Source organism: Pavona decussata, unplaced genomic scaffold, assembly GCF_977016875.1.
Source record: "Pavona decussata unplaced genomic scaffold, jaPavDecu1.1 SCAFFOLD_114, whole genome shotgun sequence".
NCBI classification, from domain to species: Eukaryota; Metazoa; Cnidaria; class Anthozoa; order Scleractinia; family Agariciidae; genus Pavona; species Pavona decussata.
The window spans coordinates 5,977,564-6,004,268 of NW_028145528.1; the positions used below are offsets into that span (position 1 = coordinate 5,977,564).

Sequence of the window (26,705 nt, forward strand, 5' to 3'; positions counted from 1 at the left end):
AAAAAGCCTATTTAATGAGAGCATCGAGAAGCTAGAGGCATTACTAGAAGCTAGACCATTAGCAGCTAGAGGCAAAATGAAGTTGCGTGCATGCAATAAAAAAGGACTGTTCCTCGTTTGATTTAGTTCTTCAAACTGACATTAACTGTTAAGCGGTGAGTCATCGCCGTCGATCTCTCAGTAAAGTTTCGAAAGCTTTTAAGGTGACAAAAGAGCCCTAACTGTCAACAGACTATCCTTCCACCTGCGTAATGTTTACTTCCATCTTTGGTTCTTGTTCCAGCTCGCTCAAAGAGATGTCAGTATAAAGTCGTGTCATCGCTGTTCTATGACTCTTCGTTCACAGACGGCGAGCAGACCAACTACGAATACAAATTCTCCTGAGATCACCGACATCCTGACGAAATCCGAGATGAAACTGTTTGCAGTTCTACCGGTGTTTATCGCGATACTCTGCCTATCAGGTATGTTTTTTTACCGTTCATTTTTTAGTTTCTCTTCGGCAATTTACTACGAGAACTGCCCTTAAATGGAGAATGGTATAGAGTACAATTTATACTAAGGCTGACTCGAAAATAAGTTGTCTCAACATTTGGATGCACGTCTTCTAAAAGTTAATGCCAAATTTTTGTCCATCAAATAATTATTCTATATTTTAATATGATTACCTGAAAATCATGCACTTCAATAAGCTCCTTTTAAAAGTAGTAAATACTTCCTCTGACAAACCGGCGACATTTCATAGTATTGTAAACACTTTTAAAAACACTTTTTAAAAACCACTTTTAAAAACCAGACACGTCCTTTCAGAAATTACTTGTAACATTTCCACTCCTTTTCTTGCAGATGCTCTAACTTGTCCCGATAACTGGAACACCTACAACGGCTACTGCTATCTGGCGAGCAGCACTGACATGACCTGGCAACAGGCCCAAGCATACTGTAAAGAACTGAGTGGAGAGCTGGTGAAAATTACCAGCGCAGAAGAAAACCACTTCGTCTTGGCGCTAGCAAGGCAAAAGGCCTCGTCACGTAAACAGGTTTGGATCGGCCTCCAGTGGGACTCGCACATCAAAAAATTCATGTGGTCCGATCACTCGCTTCCAGTCTACAAGAACTGGGCTCCAAATGAACCGAATGGAAATTCCAGGGAACCATGCAGCAACATGTGGACTGGGCACGCAGGCCTTTTACTCCGCGCGTCTGGGTACTGGAATGACCGCACTTGTGGAGTGGTTCGAAATTGGTCCATCGGTTTTGTCTGCAAGAGGGTTCCCTAGGCGACCAGCCAGCCTTTCACTCGTGATCAAAGCCGAATGTAGTGCGATGGTGGTTCATAACTATAAAGACTAGACTCGGGATACTTCCTGGATTAAAGGACATTAAACTTTATTGGAGTAATAAACAGTACAAAACAAGGAATTGTAGAAGTAAAAACGGCTTGACAATAAAAAAATTAATCGTGAATTATGTTTCTTGTTTTCTATGATTTTAACCCACTCACTTCATCTCCTTCCTCCATAGCACTTCCAAGGTGGGAATTTTCCAACGGCCTCAAATTCCCACTTGGAAAGAGAACCACAGTTACAAAACCCAGCAACCTTTATTTAAATGGTGAATTAGTAGCCTAAGGTTGATGTTGACTTAATCATCTACAGTATAACGAAAAAAGGACTACGCTACTGTTCTACTTCACACTGTAGGGGTCACATTTTAGGATTGATTTTATACTTTAGAAAGCGATTTCATTTCCGCCCTGCCAAAAGCTTCTAGTCGCTTAAAATGTAACTGGATACATATCAATGCAATTGCAAGTTGCTTTACCATTTATCCATAAGCTTTATACATGCACCACTGTGGCATAACAAACAGAACAACAGCAAGGCATTACTCAATAGGTTTTATTTTCATAGTTACAGCTAGGATTCCATTCACTGAGTCAAAATGAGAACAGCGCAGTAAGTTAGCCACAATGTACAGTATGGCCGAGAACACTCCCTAAACTTTTCTCTTGGCTTATAATCGCCCGAAACAGCACTGAACACTTGGCCGCCATAATGGAGAACCGGTTTGTAACTGAGACCCAAATAGCCATAACTGGCTCGCCTCTGTCTTCAAGTATGAAATCATTGTGATCAGAATCACTTCTCAGTACAACTAAATTACTGAATACTTGAATACGGGCTCTGAATTGGCCTCTGGTGTAGTAAATACCACTTAGACTCCAGAAAAAAATACGGTCATTTTTTGTTTGCATATGTTTGTCTTTATTACCAGACTTCACTTATTTAAAGTCTTTAGAGATTTTAGTGCGAGTACTGTATCATCAGTTCAGCTAGTCCTTTAATCAACACGTTTAAAGTTCCTCAGCGGATGATATCGTTGGAAGCCCAGTATTACGTCCTCTTGATGTTCCTCCATCGTAAATTAAAGTTGCATTCAATTGATACTGAAGGAAGTTTGGGCTTACGTAATGAGTAACACAAACTGCAAGGCTGATACTACATGAAAAAGTTGACTTTGCGAGACAACAACTCGACAGAAACCGACAAAACAGGGCTGCAACGGTGGACAGCTGTTTCGTTCTTATTGGAACTCATCAGCACGTTGTAGCAGTTCTATGTGAAACCAGCGACAGAGCCAGCTCAAATAAAATGCAACAAAACCCATGCCGTATCAAGTTTCGTACTTTGAACCTGCCCGTCCCCCGAATCACGCGTCGCCACATCACGTGCCCCAGGGAGAAAGCAGGCAAAGCATCGAATTCCTGTCTCGCAAAGTCAACTGAATGTAGATGGATAAAACCATCGAAACATTGGAATGCATGGACAAAGCTGAATGCAGATGGATAAAACCATGTTAACATTGAAACGCATGGACAAAACCATGCTTTTTCACGTAGTATCAGCCTTGCAGTTTGCGTTACATATTATTTTTGGCTGATTAGGTCTCTTGTAGATCCTACGTCAACTGGCAGCATTATCGTTCGCGGTCCTTTGCAGTTTTCACGTCTACTTTATTTTTTGGGACCGTAGGTCTTAACAGATCCGATATCCTATGCCTTTCAGGCATGGTTTTGTCCATGCGTTTCAATGTTGAGATGGTTTTATCCATCTACATTCGGTTGACTTTGCGAGACAGGAATTCTTCGATGCTTTGCCTACTTTCCTCCCTGGGGCACGTGATGTGGGGACGGGTGATTCGGGGGGCGGACAGGTTCAAAGTACTAAGCTTGGTAGGGCATGGGTTTTGTTGCATTTTATTTGAGCTGGCTCTGTCGCTGGTTTCATATAGAACTGCTACACCGTGCTGACGAGTTCCAATAAGAACGAAACAGCTGTCCACGGTTGCAGCCCTGTTTTGTCGGTTTCTGTCGGGTTGTTGTCTCGCAAAGTCAAATTTTTCACGTAGTTTCAGCTTCGCAGTTTGTGTTACATTTTTTTTTTGGCTGATTAGGCCTCTTGTAGATCCTACGTCAACTGGCAGCATTATCGTTCGCGGTCCTTTGCAGTTTTCACGTTCACATAATTAATGAGAAATTTATAATAACACTTCAGCCTGCGACGGAAGATGTTAGACCTTTCAACCTGCTGTTTGTTCTTCAAATAAAATTTTGAAGTCGAATCTTAATTAAACAAAGACAGAATTTCTTCATCAAGTAAAGCAATATAAACCTTTCAACGAAAAAAGCCTATTTAATGAGAGCATCGAGAAGCTAGAGGCATTACTAGAAGCTAGACCATTAGCAGCTAGAGGCAAAATGAAGTTGCGTACATGTAATAAAAAAGGACTGTTTCTCGTTTGATTTAGTTCTTCAAACTGACATTAACTGTTAAGCGGTGAGTCATCGCCGTCGATCTCTCAGTAAAGTTTCGAAAGCTTTTAAGGTGACAAAAGAGCCCTAACTGTCAACAGACTATCCTTCCACCTGCGTAATGTTTAATTCCATCTTTGGTTCTTGTTCCAGCTCGCTCAAAGAGATGTCAGTATAAAGTCGTGTCATCACTGTTCTATGACTCTTCGTTCACAGACGGCGAGCAGACCAACTACGAATACAAATTCTCCTGAGATCACCGACATCCTGACGAAATCCGAGATGAAACTGTTTGCAGTTCTACCGGTGTTTATCGCGATACTCTGCCTATCAGGTATGTTTTTTTACCGTTCATTTTTTAGTTTCTCTTCGGCAATTTACTACGAGAACTGCCCTTAAATGGAGAATGGTATAGGGTAAATTTATACTAAGGCTGACTCGAAAATAAGTTGTATCAACATTTGGATGCACGTCTTCTAAAATTTAATGCCAAATTTTTGTCCATCGAATAATTATTCTATATTTTAATATGATTACCTGAAAATCATGCACTTCAATAAGCTCCTTTTAAAAGTAGTAAATACTTCCTCTGACAAACCGGCGACATTTCATAGTATTGTAAACACTTTTAAAAACCAGACTGGTTTACCCTCAAATCCTTAATATTTTCTCCCGTCCTTCCTAGTGACATTTTCTCCAGTCATCCTGATTAGTTGCTGCCGGAAATGTAGCGAAAAGGCATTCTATAAACGGGCTTTCTCTGTAACATTTTTCCTGGGTGACGTTGCAGCGAGTAATCGCAGTGTAAACCATTTTTGCAAGCAATGGAAATTTATATTTTCTACAGCCCCCACCCCCTGAAAACATGACAATGTCTTGAGTCCTTAAACTTCTGATTTTCTTATTATTACATTGCATATTATTACATCTGTCCATCCAACCTTCTCGACAAAACTATCAAAACACGATATTTTAACCAGATGCTGTTGATCCTCGGTTATGAATTTAAAACCAGAGCACTTCACGTCCTTTTAGAAATTACTTATAACATTCCCACTTCTTTCCTTGCAGATGCTCTTACTTGTCCATTTAACTGGAACACCTTCAACGGCTACTGTTATCTACTTCACACTGTAGGGGTAATATTTTAGGATTGATTTTATACTTTAGTGAGCGATTTGTTTAGGCCCTGCCAAAAGCTTCTTGTCGCTTAAAATGTAACTGGATACATATCAATGCAATTGCAAGTTGCTTATCATTTAACCACAAGCTTAATACACCACCTACCACAGGAAAGGGCTGTTTGATAGCTTTTATCCGAGTGACCACACTTTAGGATTTATTCAGTTACACACTCGAAAGTTAGCCACAATGTACAGTATGGCCGGGAAACACTCTCTACCAAAGGAACTGAACTATTGCCAGTATGATCGCTTGATTTCAGTGGCCACGCTCAGGATTTCAGTCACACACTCGAACGGTTGAGGCAAATTACACAGCATAACAAACACTGACTACCACACTGTAAAAATATTACTCGATGGCTTTTATCTGAATAGTCACACCTTAGGGTTTCATTCACAGACACAAAAGCTAACACAAGCTTCTGAATACTTTGCATAAGAGACTGGTAACAAATGAAAGAAAATGATTAACTTGGGAAATTTTCTCAAACCAGGCTACAAGACACGACTAAAGGGCACTTATATAAAGAGATCTTACATTTTTGGCTTACAACGGAGAAAAATAAGAAGTTCACGAAAATCTTTAAGCTTTTTGTAACAGAAAGTTTGTATTAGGAATGATCAAATATAGAGCGCCTTTCATTTTGATCAATGCAGTCAATGGAAAACAAATATTTGTCTAATAGCGCAAACAGTGACATTTTTCAAGGCCGGATCAAGTACTCGTAGTACCTAGCTGATCTTCATGATATCGTTTAAATCGAATTGTACTAAAGTGAGCCCTTTAAAACCTGATAATGATTTCAAATTAGCGTCCCCATCGTGCTTGGCTCGCTGTATACATACTTTATAAAACACAGAGGCATGGCCACTGTTTCTGGTACTAGTTCGAAGCCCTCGTCGTTCTGAAGATGGCCAAGACTTTAACTGACTCCAAAAACTTTCCTCGGAAGGAATCTTACTTAAGATTTTAGGGGACACCTTGGCGGCGATCCATGATCTTTATTTCATTTGTAAATTAGGACGAAGTTCCGGCATGTCAACAAGTTTGCACGACAACCAAAAAGTTCTTTGAATGTCAACGCCAATTGACAGCAATAATTACGTTTTGCGTTCATGGTGGATGAATTGTGGTTTTTTCAAATACATCACAGAATTTGTTTTGTTTTTTCCTTTTTGATTCGGCTGCAATTCGATGTCAACTCCACTCGATTATCGCTTGATAGATGAGCCTGACTATTACTAATTCAAACATTACTATTTTTCCTTTGTCGTTAAAGATCACCTTAATATGCAATTCCATTTGCATCATAAGTAAAACAAACACTGTATATAGCATTGCAAGTACTGAACGAGCATCTTCATGAAATCCCCCTTCTCAGGAAAAACCTGTTAAGAATCTAATTATGTGTCGTAAGTATAACCAAAGTGAACTCTGGTATACCGAAAACAAGTTAGGAAAACGGACAAAAATTTCCGACAATGTTGGTAGTTTGGTTTGTGTGTTGTGTGTTTGCAGTTCTCCATCATAGCGCGACTTATCGCTACGTACCAATCCACATATATCCAGTAGGGTTGACGTATGTGGCTTGCAGCGACGAATCAGGAAATTCAAGCCATTTTTATGGCAACAGCTACCAAATTATTAAGAAAAATTGTCGTCATGCGACTGTATCCAATGCCAGATTCTGTAATTGTATTTGACCTGTTAACCAAACTGTACTCAGTCGTCAGTGTACTAATTTACGAAATTGTTGACCGGATGTTGGGCAAAGATAGACATACTGGATTTTGCTCCCTTTCCCCTAAAAATTTATCATTTTTGACAGGGAAAGAGAGGAATTTAGCTTACGAGTTAACGACGGAACCTTATAGTCATGAATATGAATTTTCTTTAATTTCAAATGAAACCAGGAAAAGGAAAAAATTGCAATCACTAGCTAAATGTGTCGATTAGTAGCTCCAAAGTAATATAGCACCGATTCATCCTACTAAATGGCCCCGCTCTCACCAAGAAAAAATCAGTCATAATTCCTGAGATTTTAATTACTGGAAACATCTTACAATTACCGCTGGATGAAGCAGCGGTAAAAAGGACGTGATTCATGGGGCACGATCCGATAATGATCAAGATATCATTTCTCTCTGATCGCTCAAGAGAAAACAGGAAACAAGACGAATGAAAAATCACCATCTTGATGAACAAGTGAATTTTTACAGATTGTATTTAAAGATACAGTAAGATGTTTGGTAATGAGAACCGATGTCCTGATCTTGTCAGTGTAACCGAGGCCAGTTAGACCTTTCAATCATCTGTTGTCTTTCCGCTGTCTTCCTAGACAAAACATTTAATTTGAAGTAGATTCTTATTATACAAAAATGATTTGTTTTCTTTACGTAACGCTAAACAGATTACTGAATGTCGAAAGACTTTTGAATGAGTAAGAGCTATGGAGAGTTAAAGAGAAGCGGCAAAATGAAGTTGGCTCCTCAGTGCCAAGCTGTAAGCCGTATATTGAAGGTACTGAATAGATGTAATAATGCTTTTTGTGACACAAAACTACGCTGACTATTAATTCAGTGTCTTCCATTCTTTGTTCTTGTTTCAACTCGTTACTCAGTGAGACGAATACAGTTTTTTGTTTAGCATGTATTTAACAGACTCACTTCTTCTTTCTCCGTTAAACTTCTAAACTACTGACTACGAAGTTGCCTACTGAGTAAGATTTTCGCAAGGACCAAACAATTTGATAAGAACCGAGCATATATAGTTTAACAATTCAGTAACCGTTCATTTGAATACTCACACAGTATATTGAGGTTGATTAAAGGGAATGACTCAAAACCTAGAACCACCATCTATAGCATAACGGTGAAGAACGTACTTTAAGTATACTTGAGATAGATTGTTTGTAGGATGTAAACGACTTGTTTCCGCGCCACAAGCTCCAAGCTTTAAATTTAATCGTGCACGTATCAAAATGGTTTATCTTTTATCTGCTTCTTGCTCAGTAGCTTGAACTTTAGTAGTCACTCGATCGCTTTAGTTTTCATCCACAGTGTCAAAAGTAAGAACCACCTTGCCGGTGCAGCATAATCAATATGAACTACACTAAACTACAAAAGCTATAATTTGAATTGTCACACTTTAGCATGTCATCCACAGACTCAAAAGTAAGAACCTCTTTGTACAACATAATCAACATTACTACCTAAAACAATAAAGCAAAAGCTATAATTTGAATGGTCACACATTAAGATTGCTTCCAGACTCTAAGTAGAGCCTTCTTGTACAGCAGACCTAAACAGTACCACAAAAACGTACAGCATAAGAGCTTTAATTTGAATCAGTTCATACTTAAGATTTCAAACACAGACCTGAACCACTGGGAAGAACATACAGGACAAAATAGTGCTGGCCAATGGAAGTTGAAAGCGTCGCCACACGATACTATAATTATCTTATCCACAGCATCTTAAAAGTTAAGATTTCATCGGCAGACACAAAAGTTTCAACAACCTCATAAAGCGCTATAAACTGTTACTTACCCAAGAAAGCAGAGAAAAACTTGCATTTCGATAGTCATACTTTAGGATTTAATCCACAGACGCAAACGTTAGAACCACCTTGTAAAGCATAATAAACAATACCACAGGCAAGTACTGCTCAGTAAATTTCACTGCAGGCTCAGTCAGACCCACCTTGAAAGGCTTGACAAGTTACATTCTTCACACAAGGGTACTGCTTAGTAGCTCAGTTAAGTCTTTATCCACAAACTCAACAGTTAGAGCAACATTGTACAGCATGGCGAACACTTCGTCGTTTTGTGTGACCACACTTATAGAGGATTTCTTCCACAAACTCAAAAGGTAGAACCACGTTGTACAGCATAAGAAACACCGACTACCACAGGAAAGCACTATTCGATAGCTTTCATTTAAATTGTCATACTTTCGGATTTCATCCACCAACACAAAACCTATCACCGCTTTATTGAGAAACCAGGCTACAAGACCAGGGCCGTTCTCTAGGGAGAATTTATATTTGGATCTTACGATGGACAAAAAAAAAACAGTTCACCAAAATCCTGACACGTTCTGCAACAAAAAGCCAGATATAAAGCGCCTTTCATTTTCATCAGTTAAGTATCTTGCCTCCTAAGTAATCTGCAAACTGACATGAAGTATAGACCTCATTCTACAACAATGGCTGTCATGTCTTTCTTTCTTTAGTGGCTGGCTTAGCCAAAAGTTTAATAAAATCACGTTTGAAAACGTCAAACTCTTGTAATGGCGCGGTATTTTATGTGGCCTCGGCCGTTAACTGAAAAGGCGGATAAACTTTTTATTCAGTGTAGGAGTTATCCACCGGATAAATTCACTTTTATCAGTTCCTGAATCATGATTTCATCCGCTGATAAGTTTGACAGTTTTGGCTTCCAAGGATTGTACAAACTTAACTGATTATTACGGAGCAATTTACTCGGGTTCCCAAGACCTTTATCACAGAAAATTAGCTTGTTGTACTTTTAAATGTCACATGAGAAAAACATCCCAAAATAGGTTATGTTGTAAAGTTCGATCAAGAGTTTTATCGTCTTGAGGGCTGAAAAGTTATGAGTGTGACAAAATTGCTCGCGAAAGTGATTCTGTACCCCCTACCTTTCTCAGTTTTAGAATTAGAGTTCCCGTATTTTTATCTTTCCTGCAGTTCACTTCGACTATACTTTCCGTATTATTATTTTGGGTGAAAAATCTTAAGGCAACCATTGTTTTGCAACAAAGTCTATTTTCTTTATGTTAATGGTGCTTTGGTGAAGCTCATAGAATATTTTGTTTAGTCTTTCGAAGCTGAGTTGGTTCCGCATGACCTGCGAAACAGAAAGGAAGTGTTTCAGAAGTAACAGCTACAGCTCATATAAAGTGAATAGCCTTTTGAAGCCAGACTAGTGCGCATGAAAGAAGAAGAAAAAAAGGGGGGTTTCATAAGTAATAGTTTCAGCCGAACATAATGCTGTGCCTTCGCTATCCAAGAAGCATATTTCCAGTCATGCCGCAAAGCACAAGAATGATTTTCGGAGTTCGCAAAAACAAGCTGGTAATTTATCAAACAAACTATAGACCCCTTGGTTTTAACCGAATTCGCCGTAAAGAACTCAGCAAAGCTGTTTCGAGGCGCCGTCAGCTGGGATTGGGATTCGGTCATTTCGCCCTTACTTTTAAAGAGCGAACGAGTGAAGCAAGAAACTCGGCACCTCTGCTTAAAACTTAAGAAGCATATTAAGTTTTCACTATTGTGAAGTTATTGTCTTGATGAAGCATCAACTTCTCAGAACAGCTAATAAACTTGTGCATAGAAGCTATTAAGGAGAATTAAGCTTTTAAGATTAAAACAAACTTACGAGGTTTGACGTCAGTGCTGGCCAGAGAATATTTATTTACGCAAAATGAACTCGCTAGACCAGCACAAGGAGATTCGGTGACAATCAAGCAAACTCGCCACAATCAGTAAATGGAATACGTCGATCAAGATGAAATGACCAAGGACAAGTTCACAAAGCAGCGATTATTCCTAGGAAATTGTGGTTTCAAAACGTTTCAGTCGTCATAATTGGAAACCTCATGGCCACATCGTGTTTACGTCTACTCGAGATTCTCGTTTCAACTTGTTCACTACTCGGCAGCCGTCATCACTTTTCACTGACTCATCTAAAGTGGGCTCGTGAAAGTAATCATTTAAAACGCATCTACAGCTACTCTCAGCACAAGCTACAACCAGACGCGAATTGAAGATGAAGCTGTCGTTATGTATCGTGGTTTTATGTTCATTGGGATGGGTATCAGGTATTGAAATTGTTTCGCATTGCAATTTTGTTAGCCTGAGAACATCAAGACGTTCGCTTCAAGACGAGATTCGACTTCAAATGTACACTGTTGAATTGAGATGGCCTTTTAAAAAATAACACCCTCTAAGATGGAAAAAGGGAATCGGCTAAGACGACACGGAAAAAATTAGGCTGGCATTTCCAACTCCGTTGAATGGCTGATATCTCCCACATTTCGAAGTACTCAAGGAGTCGTTTAAAATGGACTGCTCTTAATCCCGTAAGAACGCGATGATAGCTTTTCCTTTTTTGCTCAGCTGTGGGCGACAAAACCTCGACTTACTGCTCAATAGCTTATAAAGAAATTCCCAGTCTAGGTGGAACGAAAGTTTTAACCTGCCGCTTAAAAAACGAACAATCGAATTTGGATCTTTCTTATGAATTCAAACTATAAATTTCTACCGCCATTGCCAGTGCCTCAAGGCACTAAAACAGCTCTTGACTACTATCGAGAATGAGCCACCAAGAAAATAAAGAGTGCCAAGTGAGTTGCCCAGCTGCCAGTGTTGATAAAAGATATCAAGATTTTATTAAGTTTAGATCTCAAGTTATGGCGACTTGGTATCGATCATCGTTCGGCACACTAATGGCTATTTTATTCTCGATTCCTGTTTCAACTCTATCACTGATACCGTGGAGCATGAAAAATACGAACACAAATTTTCCCGCCTGAGATCAGCACAGGGAGGCAACAACTAAAAACAAACTTCTTTCAGTTTTCAGTCGCTTTTCATCATCTCGTTATGCCAATCAGGTTGAAAAGGTCCAATGCCCAAAATCAAGTTTTAACCAGATGCTGCTGATTCTCGATCAGCAATTTTCAACCACAGCACTCCACGTCCTATTAGTAATTTCTTGTAACATTCCCACTCCATTCCTTGCAGACGCTCGGCGATTTGTTTCGGTCCCGCCAAAAGCTTCTAGCCGCTTTAAATGTAACTGGATCAGTACATGTCAAATGTAGTTGTAAGTTGTTTTACCATTTAGCCACGGGGTTATTGCACCATTGTGGTTTTATTCGAATAGTTACAGTTAGGATTTTAATCAATGAATGGAAGAGACACTGACTGCAGGTCAAACTGAGCTAATGAATGGTAGAGCTTTAGGATTCCATCCATAGACTGAATAGAGCCACGTTGTAGAGCGGAACTGAACAAAACCAAAAATATTTGGTGATAGTAATAGCTTTAACTTGAACGTTCAAACGTTTTATGCACAGACCCAAATGTAATTCAGAACCACTTTGTGCAGCACAATCAACATGCATTACTACAGAAAACCATAGAGCAAAAGCTATAGCCTTTTAATAGTCATACTTTAGTATTTCATCCACACGAACCACTTGGTGCAGCATAATCAACATTATTACAGAAAACCACAGAGCTAAAGCTGAATGATCACACTTTAGGTTTTCATCCGCAGACTCAAAAGTAAGAACCACTTTGTACAACAAAATCAACACTATTGCAGAAAACGTTAAAGCAAAGCTAAAATTTGAATTGTCACACTTCAGTATTGCACCCACAGTTTTAAAAGTAAGAGCCACTTTGCACAGCATAATCAACATTACTACATAAAAGCATAAAGCAAAAGCTAAAATGAATAGTCACACTTTAGTAGCTCAAAAGTTAGAGCCACATGTACGTATAGTGGACAACAAACACTTGCTACCACAAGAAAAGGCTGTTTGATAGCATTCATCCGAGAGACAACACTTTATAGGATTTTATTCAGTCCAGACTCTAAAGATTGAGCAGCGTTGTACAACATAACAAACACGGACTACCACAGCGAAAAAATATTACTCCATGGCTTTCATCTAAATAGTCACACTTTAGGGTTTTATCCACAGACACAAAAGCTAACACAAGCTTCTGAATACTTTGCAAAAGAGATTAGTAACAAATGAACCACTTATAAACGGATTTGGAAGCCCACTGATTGGCTTAAGCCGCGGCCTAAGTTAGACTCTGTTTAAATAACTGGCCCAATATAACTCATCGTTGGAAACAATGTTCGTATTAACAATTGCTGGACACTTACTAATGCGCTACACTGCACGCGACTAGCTTTGAAACATACCGCGCAAGGAGTCAAGCAGCAAGAGTTGCAAAAAAACAAGCATCGTCAACTGCCAAGTCCTACTTTTTGCTAAATTTCCAAGTCTACTTTTTGCTAAATTTCCAAGTGGGCTTAAAAACATATCTAAGAAGACAACTGAATCAAGAAATAAATTTCATTATATGGCATTGGAAAAGTTTCTTCCATTAGTACATGACATATAGAGACAGGCCAGCCTATCAGCACAGTTCCTATGTAAATTAATTTTTTAAAAAATAAATGTTTAACAACAATTATTCTTCGTATGTCTGTAAATGATGCATAATAAATTATACCTTCTCAAGAAAGATCTATGATATTAACGGAGACCTCAAATATTACACAATAGAGTAAAAGAAAGTAGCATAATGCTTACGGGGTGTGAATTTTTGCTGCCAGTTAATCCCAAAGTCTAAAATCCTGATAAGCAATGGACTTTCTTTGTTTATTATGCAAAGCATTTTCAAGGAAGTCAATTTTACTTTCAAGGATGGAAATTTTGAACGATCTAAAGACTACAAGTTTTAGTGAGGTCGTCACCACCTGGCCATCAAAAGGAGGGGTGGGGGGGGGGGGGGAGTGGGGGATGGCGTCACATCCGTGCCGACCTCAGGAGAAGTGCGTAGCTGTTAAACAAACGACGTCACATTTGAGGACTCACATTCCACGAACAGGAGGGGGAAAGATCTTTATTCAAACGTATCGATGGTGGGGACACCTCGAAACACCCACATGAAAGCTCTACCTCAGTCTGGGAAGGACTGGGTAGCAGTTGGCCAGATCCGGCTTTTGATTGGTTGAGAGACGCCAGTGTGTAGATATCATTGTTTAGGACACTTTGTGATTTTTTACATCAAGGGGTGAGAGAAACAGACTGACGTCGCGATTCTTAATCACGAAAATTGAATTCAATAGATATACATATTCCATGAGTATGGTGTTCCTATCTCGGGAGCTGAAGCTCCACCACAGTTCAAAACAAAATACAAACGTGATTTCGATGTTTTTCAAGGTGATGTTCATGATCTGACGGGAGAATCATAGTACGGGCCATAAAGGTAAGCTTTAATTTGTATCAAATTACAAGGTATTAAGTCATCGGTATTTTCATGTTTCAAGACGGTGTCTTCATCGAATGGAGTCGCGGTGAGATAAGAAACACGGCCGGATTCCATCACCGGTACGAAAGCTTTGTGTTGTGCGGTGGCCAAAATACTGGACTCTAATCAATCCGTTTGTGACTAAATTCTGGATACAATGTTGGCTATATTAAATGGGCGAACAATCCGGGAACCTAAAACTACACAATCTAAAATGTAAGCCCCTCAAAACTCGCAAAATTTTACAAAATGATTTAACCAAGAGTAACAATTCAATTTTGCATTGATAGTGTAATGTGGTTAGTACTTCCTCGATGGCAAACAATGATAACCAGAAATCCCCAGAAATCGGAATTCAGTCAGTGATGCTAATGTTTTTGGGATCAGTTCGTAAGCGATCATCTATTTTCCATGCCGTTCTTAATCAAACATTGCACGTCGTACAAGAATCTTTGACTTAAAGCCTCTGTTTACCAAAATAATGCGACCGTTAGTTCTCAGTATTCATATGTCAGGTTGCAGTCGAGTCAAACGTAATTCCCAATCGAAGAAATGTAAGCAAAGTCACAGTAAGAAAACCAATAACTACATAAACAACACTAACGACATACACTTTACTTTGAGAAGACGCTAATGGCGCCAGTGAAATATATTCGACGCAGCTAAGAAGGACAAATGAATGGCGTATTTTAAATCCAATTATCTATGACGGTGTACTACAAGCGATCGCTCTGTCTAGTTTGGTACTGAATACCAGAGATAAAGGTAGTTCTCACAATAGCGGGTATTTTTGTTTGCGTATGTTTACCTTCCCTTCCTCACAACTCTTATTTACACTCTGCTGAGCCATTTTAGTGCGACTATACGTCATCATTTCGGATCCATTGCGGTAACGGCTCAGAGAATTCGATTTCGGCAGAAGCTACAACTTGACATGAAACTCCTTTGACGCTATCGTAGCTCAGGACAACATCCTATTTGCCAAAATATGAACGCAAATTTACTTCGAAAATTTGCATCCGGTGTGGTCAGAGGATACGTTGAAGAAAACTTGATTTTATCGACGTTTTGTCTTCAGTTATTCAGTAATCGGTTTGGCCAAGGACAAGGAAAACAAAGGCCGAGCTCGAGTTTACGAGTTAACGACACGAAACTTTGCATTCACTATGTAATGTACTATTCGTCGAATGCGTCACAGAATAATTTCTTTGCTCCCTTTTGTTTTTTATTGTAGACATCGATGATATATCTGATAAATACAGTTCATAACTAGTTATGATGGGGAATGCTTTTAAAAGCGACTAGTTTTAAAGTGCCTATGAAGCGAAAACATAACATTTACCCTTTCAACCACGCGATTTCAAAGTTTGAGATTGCTGCGGTAAAAATTGCCGATTTTGTGAGCGCTCAAAGTTGGGCTATTTTGCCTTCAAAAATCTCCAGAAATCGTGTTTCAGTCATAAAGCAGTGATTTTAGGATCAGTCGGCAGCAATCATCTATTTGCCATCCTGATGGAATAAGTTCTCAATAGAACATTGCACAAAGAATCTCTGGCTCTAGAATCTCTCTCTCTTTATGACTGAAATCTTTTCCTGCTTGCCACTGAATTAAGTCGCGTCAGTTGATGCTGCCGGCGTAATGCAACTTTACAAAGCTGGCAAAATCGAAGGTTATCGCAGTAAACCAGCGCAGAAACCACACAACAGCTATAAGCAAAATCGAGTGAATGGACCTTGTAAAAATGTATCCCATGTGACTAAAATGGGATCAATAACTTACTAATTTAAAATCTAATTATCGCTGACGGTATATTATATATGTGTGACCGCTTTTTCTGGTGATGTTCTGAATAGCAGTTAGAGAAACCGAGATAAAGTTCTGACAATATGAGTAGTTTTGTTCGCGTATATTTGTCCTATAACCTCACGTAATTTAGGTTGCTGACTTAACTGACGAAATACGATGCTACGCAATCAAATATTTGGGTAACATGGAAACATTTTTTAAAACGAGCTCCAAAATAACTTAAAGACAAAAACAAGCTAAATTCAACATTCAGCTAAACCAAGACGGTAATTTTGGATCTAGTTGTGATATTTGATAAATTTTCAGAATTTTGCAACTGTTTTTCAGTCAGTAGCAAAGGCATACTCGCAAAAAGAAAATCCGAGTTCTAACAACAGGAGTCAAACGCTTCGACCTTTCGATTACTAGCTCGAATGCTCTAACACTCACTGACCACTGCACTATAGGAGACTAGCAAAGCTAGGCCCGCATAAACTATAGTTTCGTCTGGCAAACGTCCTGTTCAATGTCGATAAGTGGCATATGAACATTGAAAAAAACGTCTTTCCGGTATTAGACGGAATCTGGCAAATGAAATCAACCTATTCCTCTATGTCACTTCAACTTTCTAACCGGATGCTTTCCACAACCAGTCTTTTAATCCTGTAGGTCAACAGAAAATAACGCCGTCTCAGATATATTCCACCTGGTAAAGGTAACTGGTTATGACAGCCTTCTCATTTTTGTTATAAGGCTATCCACAAACTGTCAGTTCTCGAAACTTTACAGTCAAACCGGATGTTCTTTTCCTTGCAACTTTGCAAACTTCCGTCGCAATGTTGGTATTTTGATTGGCAGTTTGCTCGGAACAATTTGCAACTGGCGCGATCAAATTGCAATTTTCAGTTCCGGTTCACTGTTGGACTATCTCTGAAGCATTTCAACCGGCGCTAAAAAAAATACGGTTAAGATTGGCTTGTATCAATTGTAGAAAAACGACTTCAGTTCAAAAGGGAGGAAATTTTGCCCCTAGGATCGTCTGCTGAAAGAAATTTGCAACTGGCGTGATCAATTTGCAACCGGCGCGAACAAATTCTAATTTTCAGTTCCGGTTCACTGTTGGACTGTCTAGCGCGCGATCTGTGAAACATTTCAACCGGCGCTAAAAAATGGCTTATATCAATTGCAGAAAAACGACTTTGGTTGAATAAAGGGAGGAAATTATTGCCTTTTGGTCGTCTAGTGTTAGACAAGCACCAATTCCTGAACGTGTTGGCCTTTCAAAAAAAACCGCTGCCAACATTGTAAATAAGTTTTTGCAAAGTGGAACCTTGTTGCCGGGTAAACCTGGTTGGCAAGATCGAACAGTTTCAACACACGAAGTTGTCGAGTTTGTAGAATACTGCAAGACAAAGAAACCAAGTATTCAAACTTCAGAAATTCGGCAGTCTCTTGTCGACGAAGGAATTTCAGCGTTACATCGCCAATCGTCCTTCTCGTTCAACAATTGGCGACATTTTATATTCTGAGAAACGACCTGGATTTTACTTTCAAGAAAATTACCGTTACCCCTAAAGAGTGAAAACCTCATAAAAACTCGAGATTAGATTATGTTTATGTCTGGATCAGAACCACAGGCAACTGCATTTCTAAACACTTCTGCCATGTGTAAACATTCGGCGGGATCAATATTTATGTAACTCCCAAGTTGTAGATCTTAGTACTCGAGTCTCACTTGTTCAGCTTGAAGTTGTTTTAAATACGGAATCACCGTTGTGACCCTCTTGAGTAGCTCGTGATAATCATCGATTGCTTTATCAACATAAAAGCTCGCATATCTGCCGCCAAGGTATTGACCAAGAACCTGAAACATCTTTGTCGATGAATTGGCGCGGCGACTTCGACCAGCTCGGTTGCAAATTGATCCCGCCAATTGCAAATTGCTCGGAGCAAACTGCCAATCAAATTACCAATGTCGCGACGGAAGTCTGCAAAGTTCCGCGGAAAAGAACATCCGGTTTGAGTGTAAGTCATATTACTACCTAGTCCACGATTCCTTTTATTTAAAGCTACGATCAGAATTATTTACAAAATATATAAACCTGTCTGGGTAAGCGTCCTCGTTTCTTTTCTCCTGACGGGTGATGTTCATGTAAATGTGACACTTTTGAACAAAGAGTACGGTTTTAGAAAAGGTCACTCCGCTTCCTTAGGTTTGATTGACTTGCACATCAAAACGTCTTCTTCCTTTTATTGTCGAGGGCTTGCAATTGGTATTTTCGTTGGCCTTTGGAAATCCTTTGTTGCAGTTGACCATAGCATCCTAACATCTCAGACAACCTTGAAAATTATGGAATTGGAAGTCTAGCATGAAATTAGATCAAAAGATACGATGGCAACAGGTTCGGTGCCAATTGCTTGAATTTAATGACCACCCTTCTTTGCCCTAATCAGTGCTCTATTCTTAGACCGTTAAGTCTTATATATAAACGATTTAAAAAAGTATCCAAGCATATTGATTTTCATTTGTTTTAGATAATATACCGACCAAGACCAAACAGCAACGGCAACAGCCTAAAAAGTCGATATTGATAATCAAAACAAAACAATCAAGTTCAAGAGACAGTCGTGTGTCTCGGCCTACACGAAAATCTGTTTTAGAAGGCGCACATTTCCATGACGATGAAGCAAGCAATACTTAAAATGAATTAGACTGAATTATTTATTAATGATAATTTCTTTTCTAAACCGGTCTTAACTGTTTTATAATTAACCTCGTCTTTTGATTACTGCAGCGCTGTCTGGGCATGCGTCTCTTGCTTACAAGACTTTAATTTTCGCCGCCACGTCTTACAAGTGTTTTTCTGATGCCCCTTCAGACCGTGTCTGTTAAATATTTCGTGCGAACAACTCAACGTTCAAGAATGATGTTTTATTTACTGAGTGAGACAAGAAAACTCGGAAAAAGGAAATCTAAGTGTTCCTATCAGGAGTCGAAAACTAAGATCTTCCGATTACTAGTTGGTTGCTCTACCACTGAGCTACAGAAGACTCGTGGGAGCTAAGGCCATTAAACTTAGGCTTAAAATATGCCATCACATTTACTCCAAGACGTTCGTTTTTAAGAAATCGGTAAAGTTTATATATGTATTCCCATAAAAACTCGAGCTCTCTCCTACCCAATCAGTTAAATAAGACATTCTCTCTTAATAACCAACCTGATTTCCTATTTACAATACAAGCAACTGTAAATGATACAAGAACTGCAGCTCATGACTTATCATTATCTACCACTGTCTACCATTGTTTGACTTATAATTCTAACTTGCGTGGTGAATAAAACTTCAAATTAGAAATGGGGATTTTTAGAGTCTGCAGAGAGTTTAGTACGACTATGTGCCATCCATCTTGGCCATATTTCACCTTGCTTCAGTTTCGAAGCGGAAGGATCAGGAAACTCCAATAATAGTTTTGCAAACGCTGCAAATGTATATTCTTTTGTCGCGACCGAAACTCAAGCTTTAAACATCCTGCTTGCCAAGACAAAATCCTAGTTTGACAAAATCCTAGTTTGGCTCAAAAAATTTATTAGGTGCGATTTTTCACCAAAAAAACTCCTTAATTGCTAGTTAAGAGAGGACCATAGAAGTGAAATCCCTTTCAACCTGGCTTTACTTGATATCTTCAAATAACTGATCATAACCCGCAAGCACAATTGCAAGCTTACGCTTATACGGCTGAAAGAGGTCGTGTCTTTCGTCTTTACTGAGTTTGGTTTTCAAACTCTTTTCTCTCGTAGTGAAAACAAACACCCTATTAAGCCCTGGTCGCCTTTGATACAACTTTTCGCTTGGCTGACAATCGGCCGCCATAATGGACTAACTTTTTCGAAACTAACTTCGTAACATTCAGTTGTGATTTGTCAGGTTCTCTTGTGCCGTTCGGGGAGTGAAGGAACAAGTCATTTTTTCTGCTAAATATACAACACGTGTACCGATCCACAAAACCGATAGTCTAGGAAAATAACCGGAACGCAGGGGAACTTTCTCGCTTTAGTTAATACAAACAAAATGAACATTTCGATAAAAACTAAAGAACAAAAATTTAATTTCCGTGTTGATTTAGTTTTTTAGTTTCCTAACTGATAATATCATTGCAAATGATACCTGCCATAATGGGGAACGTTTGAAATGGCGTAAAGTTGACATTTTCACCGCTGCACAAAACGAGCGGTGATTTCATAACACCCGGACTTACACCGCAAGCACCGAATCCATTCAGTTGTGTTTTCGGTGGCCAACTGCTTGAATCCACCTTAATTCTTGGAGGAAATCCGACATAATTCTGTTTTTAAACGTGCCTGCAATCTACTAACAATCCGCAGCACTATCATTTTATAAATCAGGCCAAAATCAACCTAGAAAATGGCTTCCCCTGTACATGTTTCGCCAAAATGTAGACCCTTCGAAGTCGCTGAAAGAACCATGCCAACAACAACAATTAAATTTTGCGGTTCAGGTTACAGAATGATTTGCTCTCTATCTTTTCTATATTCTCTACACCTCGGCGATAAATACAGTTGATAACGTCTTAAAGCAAACACCTTTCAATTACAAGCGACCAGCTTTATCAAATACAGTCGACTCACGATAACTCGAACGCTTCAAAGGAAGTTGAAAAAGGTTCGAGTTGAATATCGGGAGTTGAGAACAATTGACCGGGAAAAAAGAGGAAGAAACGGTCAGTCTATTGTGCATTACCATTTTTGTTGAAAAGTTGAGTGAAAATGGAGCAATATCTCTAAATTATAAATCAGAACGTAACGTAACTTGAAACAAGACAAAGCAAAGCAGCAGGTTTTAATGAGAACAACGTCGGGCTACTGCTACAGAGTTCATGCCATTTACTTTTTCGAGAAATAGTCAGTTTATACGCTCTGACGCTTTAGTCTAGACTAATCTATTACTATCGATTATCCTTGAAAGTTTTGTAAAGTTAGATTGAAAGAATCAAGATCAACCTCCACAAACAAACACTGATTTTGAAGAAGGAGTTGAGCAGCAACGCTTGATGAAGATACAATACACTGAAGTTAAATGTACCCTAAACCAGCGAAACCTGAACTGGACAGACACGTTTTGTGTAATACAAAAAAGACATAGAACATACGGCTGATTCAAAATAAATTCAATGTTTTGGACAACTGTGGTGTTTGTTTCGACCTCTCCAGTCAGGACAAACGTGGTTCGAGGTATCGAGGGTAAAATTATATAGAAAATGACCTGAGGGGAAACGAAAATTGCTTCGCCAGTTAGCGGGAGGTTCGAGTTACCGAGGGTAAAATTACAATAAATGTATGACGGACTGATCCAGGGGAAATTGATTTTGGTTCGAGTTAGCGCAAGGTTCGAGTTATCAAGAGTCGACTGTATCATTTAAATCCGTCATAAAACTGTGTTTAGGATTAGCTCTCAGCAACCAATTAGTTAGTGATTCTAGCTGAATTAAGGTGATGTTGTACGCAACGTTTCGCGATTCGCAACGAGCATTTTTTAGGCCATAACCACGTTGATTTTCAGTGTATATCAGACGCGACCGGATTTGGAGAAGTCGATTTTTAGTGTACTGAATGTTGATGCCGTGTAACAGTACTTTTAACGCATGGAAGCGCAGACGATTTTTAGCCCAATTTCACAGTTGAAAGGCTTTTGAAGGAGACCCAAATACTTGTAACTAGCATCCATCTTACTATCAAATCAATGCTATCAGAATCAAATAAAATTACTGCATTTTTTTGGCGCATCTTTTAATACTCTTGATTTTCATTTATGTTAGCGCAGTGGTCCACATATTCTCGTGAGATCTTCTACTCGTCCTTGAAATGGTAGCGAAAACAATTATAATGACACCACAAGTCCCGGTCTTTGATACAACTTTCTCTTGGCTCATAATCGCCCGAAACAGCACTGAACACTTGGCCGCCATAATGGACTACCTTTGTAACTGTTTAGCTGTTGTTTGAATGAGACCCAAATAGCCATAACTGGCTCGCCTCCATCTTTATGAAATCATTGTGATCAGAATCACTTCTCAGTACAACTAAATTACTGAATACTTGAATACGGGCTCTGAATTGGCCTCTGGTGTAGTTAATACCACTTAAGCTCCAGAAAATATGGTCAATTTTGTTTGCATATGTTTGTCTATATTACCAGACTTCACTTATTTAGTCTTAAGAGATTTTAGTGCGAGTACCATCATTTGGGCTAGTTCTTTAATCAACACGTTTAAGGTTCCTTCAATAATACCGTTCGAAGCTCAGTAGTACGTCCTCTTGATGTTCCACCATCGTAAATTAAAGTTGTATTTAATTGATACTAAAGGAAGTTTGAATTTACATAATGAGAAATTCATAATGACATTTGAGCCTGAGACGGAAGATGTTAGGCCTTTCAACCTGTTGTTTCTCCATCAAATAAAATTTTGAAGTCGAATCTTCATTAAGCAAAAACAGAATTTCTTCATCAAGCAAAGCAATACAAATGTTTCAACGAAAAAAGACTATTTACTTAGAGCATCGAGAAGCTAGAAGGCATGACAAGAAGCTAGCGTACATGTAATAAAAAAGGATAGTATCTCGTTTAATTTAGTTCTTCAAACATTAACTGTTAAGCGGTGAGTCATCGTCGTCGATCTCTCAGTAAGCTTTCGAAAGCTTTTTAGGCGACAAAAGAGCCCTAACTGTCAACAGACTATCCTTCCGCCTGCGTAATGTTTACTTCCATCTTTGGTTCTTGTTCCAACTCGCTCAAAGAGACGTCCGTATACAGTCGTGTCATCGCTGTTCTGATTCATTCGTTCACAGACGGCGAGCGGACTAACTACGAATACAAATTCTCCTGAGATCAGCGACATCCTGACGAAATCCGAAATGAAACTGTTTGCAGTTCTACCGGTGTTTATCGCGATACTCTGCCTATCAGGTATGTTTTTTTACCGTTCATTTTCTAGTTTCTCTTCGGCAATTTACTACGAGAACTGCCCTTAAATGGAGAATGGTATAGGGTAAAATTTATACTAAGGCTGATTCGAAAATAAGTTGTCTCAACATTTGGATGCACGTCTTCTAAAAGTTACAGCCAAATTTTTGTCCATCGAATAATTATTCGATACTTTAATATGATTACCTGAAAATTCACTTCAATAATCTCCTTTTAAACCAGCGACATTTCACAGTATTGTAAACACTTTTAAAAAACAGACTGGTTTACCCTCAAATCTTTAATATTTTCTCCCGTCCTTCCTAGCGACATTTTCTTCGGTCATCCTGATTAGTTGCTGAACAATGTAGCGAAAAGGCATTCTATAAACGGGCTTTCTCTGTAACATTTTTCCAGGGTGACTGTCGCGAGTAATCGCAGTGCAAACCATTTTTGCAAACAATGGAAATTTATATTCTCTACAGCCCCCACCCCCTGAATGTCTTGATTCCTTAAATTTCTGATTCCCTTATTATTACATTGCATATTATTACATCTGTCCATCCAACCTTACAAAAATTTGTCCCATCTCGACAAAACTACCAAAACACGATATTTTAACCAGATGCTGTTGATTGTCGGTTATGAATTAAAAACGAGAGCACTTCACGTCCTATTAGAAATTACTTGTAACATTCCCACTTCTTTCCTTGCAGATGCTCTAACTTGTCCATTTAACTGGAACACCTTCAACGGCTACTGTTATCTGGCGAGCGACTCCGTCAAGACCTGGCAACAGGCCCAAGCATATTGCAGATCACTAGGAGGAGAGCTGGTGAAAATTACCAGCGCAGAAGAAAACAACTTCGTCTTGGCGCTGGCAAAGCAAAAGGCCTCGTCACGTCAACAGATTTGGATCGGCCTCCAGTGGGACTCGGGAAAGAGAAAATTCATTTGGTCCGATTTGTCTGTTCCAGTCTACCAGAACTGGGCTCCAGGTGAACCGAATAATTACGCCAGGGAACCATGCGGCAACATGTGGACTGGGCACGCAGGCATGTCTGGCTACTGGAATGACCTTGGTTGTGGAGTTCATTCAAGTTTGCCCTGTGGTTTGGTCTGCAAGAGGGTGCCCTAGGTGACCAGCCAGCCTTTCACTCGCGATCAAAGCCGAATGTAGTGCGATGGTCGTTCATAACTACATAGACTAAACTCGGGATCCTTCACGTATCAAAGGACATTAAACTTTATTGGAGTAAAAACAGTACTAAACAATGGATTGTAGAAATAAAACCGGCTTGACAATAAAAAAGTGATCGTGAATTCTGTTTCTTGTTTGCTATGACTTTAACCCAATCACTCCTTCTTCGTCCATAGCACTTCCAAGGTGCGAATTTTCCATCGGCCTCTAATTCCCACTTGGGAAGAGAACCACAGTTTCAAAACTCAGCAACCTTTACTTAAATGGTGAATTAGTAGCCTAAGGTTGATGTTGACTGAATCCAAGGACTTTGAAATTACAACTTTCATCCACAGTACAGCGGCAAAGGACTACGCTATTGTTCTCCTTCATGCAGAGTTCACATTTTAGGATTGTTTTTATACTTTAGTAAGCGATTTGTTTCGGTCCCGGCAGAAGCTTCTAGCCGCTTTTAAAAGAGCCGATTTCTGAAATTATCAAAAATCGGGCGTCAGTCGTGAAATTTCGAATTCCTTCATATTTTGCCCATATAATCTCTATAGTGGAGTATTTTCAAAATTGACGTTAAAAATTTCATCAGTGTGTTGTTTTTTTCGAAATCGGGCAAAGTTTGAAATACGGCAAATTAGCGTCCTTTCAGTCACGAAACTTACTGAAAATTACCCATTTTCATCTCGCTCGTAGAAAGAAACGCGATGTCCTCCATTAATGAAATGTTTACAAAATATAAACAGATCCCTCTTCTTCATAATGCACTAGTTAAATTTAGATAAGCTTGAAAATTGGAAATGCTTCGGCCCTTAGAAGAAACCCCATTTCGGCATTTTAAAAATTTAGCAAATTTCATCGAATTTCAACACAAAAGAAACCCAATTGGTACGTCAAGTTTGAACTTAAAGGTTCCTTGTGCGTGAGAACTCGCGGACGTTTAGAACACAGCTTCGTGCCCTTTTTTCAACAATCACTTTATATTTTCTACTGTATGGCCCTTATCTTTGCAAATATTAAGATATTTTATTGTAGACATCGATGATAAATCTGATATTTACAGTTCATAACTAGTTATGATGGGGAATGCTTTTTAAAGCGACTAGTTTTAAAGTGCCTATGAAGCGAAAATATAACATTTACCCTTTCAACCACGCGATTTCAAAGTTTAAGATTGCTGCGGTAAAAGTTGCCGGTTTTGTGAGCGCTCAAAGTTGGGCTATTTCGCCTTCAAAAATCCCTAGAAATCGTGTTTCAGTCACTCATAAAGCAGTGATTTTAGGATCAGTCGCCAGCAATCATCTATTTGCCATCCTGTTGGAATACGTTCTCAATCGAACATTGCACATAGAATCTCTGGCTCTAGAATCTCTCTCTCTCTCTCTCTCTCTCTCTCTCTCTCTCTCTCTCTCTCTCTCTCTCTCTCTCTCTCTCTCTCTCTCTCTCTCTCTCTCTCTCTCTCTCTCTCTCTCTCTCTCTCTCTCTCTCTCTCTCTCTCTCTCTCTCTCTCTCTCTCTCTCTCTCTCTCTCTCTCTCTCTCTCTCTTTATGAAATCTTTTCCTGTTTGCCACTGAATTAAGTCGCGTCAGTTGATGCAACCTTACAAAGCTGGCAAAATCGAAGTTCATCGCAGTAAACCAGCCAGTTACCACACAACAGTCGAGTGAATGGATCTTGTAAAAATGTATCCCATGTGACTAAAATGGGATCAATAACTTACTAATTTATAATATACATCTCTGACGGCATATATGAGAGACCGCTTTTTCTGGCGATGTTCTTAATAGCAGTTGAAGAAACCGAGATAAAGTTCTGACAATATAAGTATAGTTTTGTTCGCGTATATTTGTCCTATAACCTCACCTAATTTAGGCTGCTGATTTAAACGAAATTCGTTCCTACGCAATCAAATATTTGGGTAACATGAAACTATTTAACGAGCTCCAAAATAACTTTAAGGAAAAAACAAGCTAAATTCAACATTCAACTAAACCAAGACGGTAATTTTGGATCTAGTAGTGATAGTTGATAATTTTTCAGAATTTTGCAACTGTTTTTCAGTCAGTAGCAAAGGCATACTCGCAAAAAGAAAATCCGAGTTCTAACAACAGGAGTCAAACGCTTCGACCTTCCGATTGCTAGCTCGAATGCTCTAACACTCACTGACCACTGCACTATAGGAGACTAGCGGAAGCTAGGCAATAAACTACTTTCGTCTGACAAACATCCTGTTCAATGTCGATGAGTGGCATATGAACATTGAAAAAAACGCCTTGCCGGTATTAGACGGAATCTGGCAAATGAAATCAACGTATGCCTCTATGTCACTTCGACTTTCTAACCGGATGCTTTCCCCAACCAGTCTGTTTTAATCCTGTATTTCAACAGAAAATAACGCCGTCTCAAATACATTCAACCTGGTAAAGGTAACTGGCTGACAGCCTTCTCATTTCTGTTATAGAGCTATGCGCTGAATGTCAGTTCTAGAAACTTAGAGTCATATTACTACCTAGTCCACTGCTCACTTGAGATTCCTTTTATTTAAAGCTACGATCAGAATTATTTACAAAATATATAAACCTGTCTGGGTATAAGCGTCCTCTTTTCTTTTTTCCTGACGGGTGATATTCAGGTTAATGTGACACTTAAGAAACGAAGAGTACGGTT

At 39.1% G+C, this 26,705-nt stretch overlaps 4 protein-coding genes across 6 annotated transcripts in view; all 4 read left to right on the forward strand.

The window, feature by feature from the left end:
* Positions 1–1,461, forward strand: part of LOC146470453 (lithostathine-like) — a 34,099-nt gene extending 32,638 nt beyond the window's left edge. The window contains exons 2-3 of one of the 2 annotated variants that reach the window (XM_085122593.1): positions 347–464; positions 847–1,461. In XM_085122593.1, coding sequence (XP_084978719.1) covers positions 347–464; positions 847–1,280 — 552 coding nt within the window. In that variant the 3' untranslated portion in view covers positions 1,281–1,461. Of the gene's footprint in view, positions 1–284; positions 465–846 lie in introns of those variants that run through there. The other variant, XM_085122591.1, reaches the window with a different exon arrangement.
* Positions 1,462–4,006: 2,545 nt separating this feature from the next.
* On the forward strand, positions 4,007–24,172 carry LOC146470455 (perlucin-like protein). Of its 2 annotated transcripts, XM_085122595.1 has the most exons (3): positions 7,484–7,501; positions 22,735–22,852; positions 23,566–24,172. In XM_085122595.1, the coding sequence occupies exons 2-3, from the start codon at positions 22,801–22,803 to the stop codon at positions 23,985–23,987; spliced, it is 474 nt and encodes a 157-aa protein (XP_084978721.1). In that variant the 5' UTR covers positions 7,484–7,501; positions 22,735–22,800; the 3' UTR covers positions 23,988–24,172. The 2 variants fall into 2 exon arrangements, with proteins under 2 accessions (XP_084978722.1, XP_084978721.1); XM_085122596.1 differs by lacking the exons at positions 7,484–7,501; positions 22,735–22,852 and adding an exon at positions 4,007–4,148.
* The window catches only part of LOC146470456 (perlucin-like protein), a 71,622-nt gene continuing 55,610 nt past the window's right edge, over positions 10,694–26,705 (forward strand). Inside the window, exon 1 of the mRNA XM_085122604.1 lies at positions 10,694–10,842. Coding sequence (XP_084978730.1) covers positions 10,791–10,842 — 52 coding nt within the window. The 5' untranslated portion in view covers positions 10,694–10,790. The remainder of the gene's footprint in view (positions 10,843–26,705) is intronic.
* The window catches only part of LOC146470457 (lithostathine-1-like), a 68,366-nt gene continuing 55,532 nt past the window's right edge, over positions 13,872–26,705 (forward strand). The window contains exon 1 of the mRNA XM_085122610.1: positions 13,872–14,041. The gene's annotated coding sequence lies outside the window, so the exon portion shown is untranslated. The remainder of the gene's footprint in view (positions 14,042–26,705) is intronic.

Excerpts from the sequence above, each read along its gene's own strand:
- LOC146470455 (XM_085122596.1), top strand. The coding sequence starts at position 4,013 with ATGACTCTTCGTTCACAGACGGCGAGCAGACCAACTACGAATACAAAT. Across the intron at positions 4,149-23,565 it reads CGCGATACTCTGCCTATCAG|ATGCTCTAACTTGTCCATTT; the intron begins GTATGTTTTTTT and ends CTTTCCTTGCAG.